The sequence below is a fragment of the Purpureocillium takamizusanense genome, chromosome 6 (assembly GCF_022605165.1).
Source record: "Purpureocillium takamizusanense chromosome 6, complete sequence".
In the NCBI taxonomy this organism is placed as follows: Eukaryota; Fungi; Ascomycota; class Sordariomycetes; order Hypocreales; family Ophiocordycipitaceae; genus Purpureocillium; species Purpureocillium takamizusanense.
In genome coordinates this window covers 436,360-439,500 of record NC_063073.1, presented here as the reverse complement: position 1 = coordinate 439,500, position 3,141 = coordinate 436,360, and the positions used below count along the sequence as shown (strand labels likewise).

The 3,141-nt window shown below is 60.6% G+C and overlaps 1 protein-coding gene across 1 annotated transcript; it reads right to left on the bottom strand.

Moving 5' to 3' along the window:
* CDS1 (Phosphatidate cytidylyltransferase) lies at nucleotides 1–2,818 on the bottom strand. Its single transcript, XM_047988023.1, has 5 exons — nucleotides 1,897–2,818; nucleotides 1,459–1,828; nucleotides 1,034–1,380; nucleotides 506–964; nucleotides 1–444 (listed from the first exon to the last, which is right to left on the bottom strand). Exons 1-5 carry the CDS (start codon nucleotides 2,752–2,754, stop codon nucleotides 406–408), a joined length of 2,073 nt encoding a protein of 690 aa, XP_047844014.1. The 5' UTR covers nucleotides 2,755–2,818; the 3' UTR covers nucleotides 1–405.
* Between the last annotated feature and the right edge of the window lie 323 nt (nucleotides 2,819–3,141).

Here is a 3,141-nt window from a genome sequence, read left to right as displayed (position 1 = left end):
CATCATCATCACAACCCCCTCCCTTCCTTGATCCGGCCGCACCCGATGTCGTACAAAAATACGCAGTAGGTACCTGATAACTAAACATTCTGCGGTTCGGGAACATGCACATGCAGCGCTGGATCTTTTTTTATTATTCCCCTTGTTGACCCTCATCGTTGCGCAAATAAATGCCCGTGGACAAAGTACGCCGTCCGTCCGTCCGCCCGCCCGCCCGCCCTGCCTGCACAATGCTGTCCCGTTCATCCGCCTCGCCTCCCTTGGTCCGACGAGGCATTATGATGCCGGGCTTCTTGTTTTGTATACCACTGTCCGACCATGACAAATCGTTTCAATGTTGAATATACCGAGGGAGAAAAAAACAGACTAGGGATACAGAGGATTCCGGGCGCCGGGTGCAGCCCATCACCGCTTGACAATCGTCTTTTCGACGCAATCGAGGAACTGACTACCGTTAGCACGCCAAAACTTCCGCGGGGAGCGCACCGGCTGCGTGCAAACTTACTGTTTCCGGCACGACGCCCTGGTTGCCGAGGTAGCGCGCCATGCTCTTGACGAGCTCGACCTGCTCGTCGGGCCCCAGGCTCGTGATGGCCGTCTCCAGCACCGACCCGAGCGTGACCTTGTGCACCGCGATGAAGGTATGGTAGTACATGTAGGCGAAGAAGCCCATGATGAACTGGCAGTCCATGCGGTCCGTCATGCCCCCATGTCCGGGGATCGAGTCGCCAAAGTCCTTGATCTTGAACGTGCGCTTGAGGCCCGACGCGAAGAAGCCACCAAACGGCGCGATGAGCGACGCAAACGACGCCAGAACCAGCGCGTGGATCTGCATCGGCGCAAAGGTGAGCGACAGGTTCGTGTTGGGCGGCAGGAAGAAGAAGTGCGGCAGCTGGTACGTGCGAGGTACGAAGACGGGGTTCGGGTCGCATTCGAGGCCCGTGAAGATGGTGGCACCCAAGTCCTGCGGCGTCCGCCAAGTCAGCCCTGCTGGTTCTCCTCCAACGTGTCAAACTTGCGCAGGTTCACTTACGTTGACGGGGCAGATAAAGTACTTGGACCGGATCATGAGGTTGACCAGCAGCATGGCCCACAACAGCGTCATGATCCATGCGCCGACGAAACCCTCGACCGTCTTCTTCGGGGACAGCTTGATGAGCTGCGTGCGGCCAAACGCGATGCCGCACACGTAGGCAAAAATGTCGTTGGTGATGACGAGCGCGGCGGGCAGGAAGAACCAAATCATGCCCTCAAAGATGTTGTTCATGACGAAGTGCGCCTGCACGACGATGAGGTATAGCGCCATGTGCGTCCAGGCAAAGTTGGTGAACTGGAACTTGTAGTGGCCGGCCTTGAGCGTGGCGACGAATGAGACGAAGCCTGGGGGTCGGTTCCTGTCAGCCTTGTATAACTTGGTTCGGCCGCTTTTTGGAGCGGCAGGCAGGCGAGCGAGCTTACCAAAGACGTAGAGGATGAAGCTGATGAAGCGGTGGTGCGTGGCCAGCGGCAGCAGCACCTTGTCTACCAGGACAATGTGCTTGAAGTAGTAGATGACGCTCTCGCCGTACAGAAAGTACATGGTGGTGGCCAGCCAGTACCAGTTGAGGCTCTTGGTGGAGCGAATGGAGCGGGCGCGGCTGGGTACGTTGGCGATGGCGATGACCTCCTTGAAGGAGACGATCTGGACGGCCGTGACAATGGCAATGATGTAGATGTGGCCCATGAAGAGGGCTCCGAAGAAGATGGCGAGCATGCTAAACGTCCAAAACGTGCGCGTCATGAAGTTTGCCTTTTTCTTTTGGTATTCCTCCTCGGGGGTGGGCTGCTTCTGGAGTCGGGGTTGTCAGTCACTCGTCGTCGCCCGACGCTCGCGTGCGCCCTTCCATTCAAACGCACCTCTTGGACCGGCTCGAGCTGGGCCTGGGCCCTTGAACGGGTCCTCGTGGGCGAGCCGGAGCCATCCTCGCTGCCGCTGAAGCTCGACCGCCGGCCGTCGGAGCCGGCGATCTGGCCGTTGTGGCTGAAGCGGACGCCGCGCCGCGTTCTGCCCATGATGAAGAGACTGGAAGTGCGGGCTGGAGGTATGCTGAAGGAAGGAGAGGGGGGGGAGGGGGGGTGACGGAGCAGCTGTGATGACGCGCGTATACGTAGTGGTCGAGGCAGAGTTGCTACCGCTACGTCGCGCGCATGCACGAATGTTGTGACTTCGGGGGCGCGGCAGCGCGGTGGACGATATGAGGTCCGCGGAGGAGACGGGGGGGTGGTGGGCGCCGAAGACAAGGAGCGCGGCGCGGAGTGCTCGGGGTATCTAGCTAGTCCGGGAAGAAAAGCTACTACGGAGTCGAGAGCGAGCGGAAGCGGACTTGCGGCGCGGTGCGATGGCGCTCGCGCTGAGGTCGTGCAAGGGGAAAACGGCGGCGGCGGCGTGTGGTCTCGACGTCGTGCGCTCCGGGTCGCGAGAGGAGGTTGTGGAGGATACCAAGTTCGGAGGGGGGGGGGGGGGATTGGTGGGTGGGAGTCGCAGAGCCAAGGCGGCGACTTGTGGTGGTGCTGGTGACGACGGGCGGAGAGCGCGAGCAGAGTCTGGGGGAGCTGGGGCGACTGCTGGGCTCGACAGGCTGATGCTGACGGGATGAGCTGGGCTGGGCGACTGACTGACTGCACTGTACTGACTGCGCTGGGTGAGTGGGTGGGACGGGATGGAATTGGGATATTTTTTTTTCTTTGGCCCGCCTGCGGACAAAGTACCTCCATCTTAATTACCACCTTGGTTGGGGCAGCTCCTGAGTGGCTGACGGCCTGCCCGGGCCCCCCGAGGCGGCCAATTGCGGGCGAGGGGCTGAGGTGCGCTGTTGCGCGGGCTTTACGTCACTCCCGCCGCCGCCTGGGAGGGCCCTACTAGGGCTGCTTACAGAAAGTAGTACCTCAGCACTCCGTACCAGCTGCATTGAGTTCACTGGCGGCAACGTTGGACGACCGAGCGGACGCTGGGCTGCAGCGGACAAAGCCGCTGAAGCTGGTCGAGCTGCATGCATGTCAGTGAAGAATTGTATATTCCACGGCATCGGAATCTCGCCCAGAGAGGGAAAGAGCCGCGTCACCTTCATTCACCCAACCCTCGCTCGAATGCCGGATGCCCTC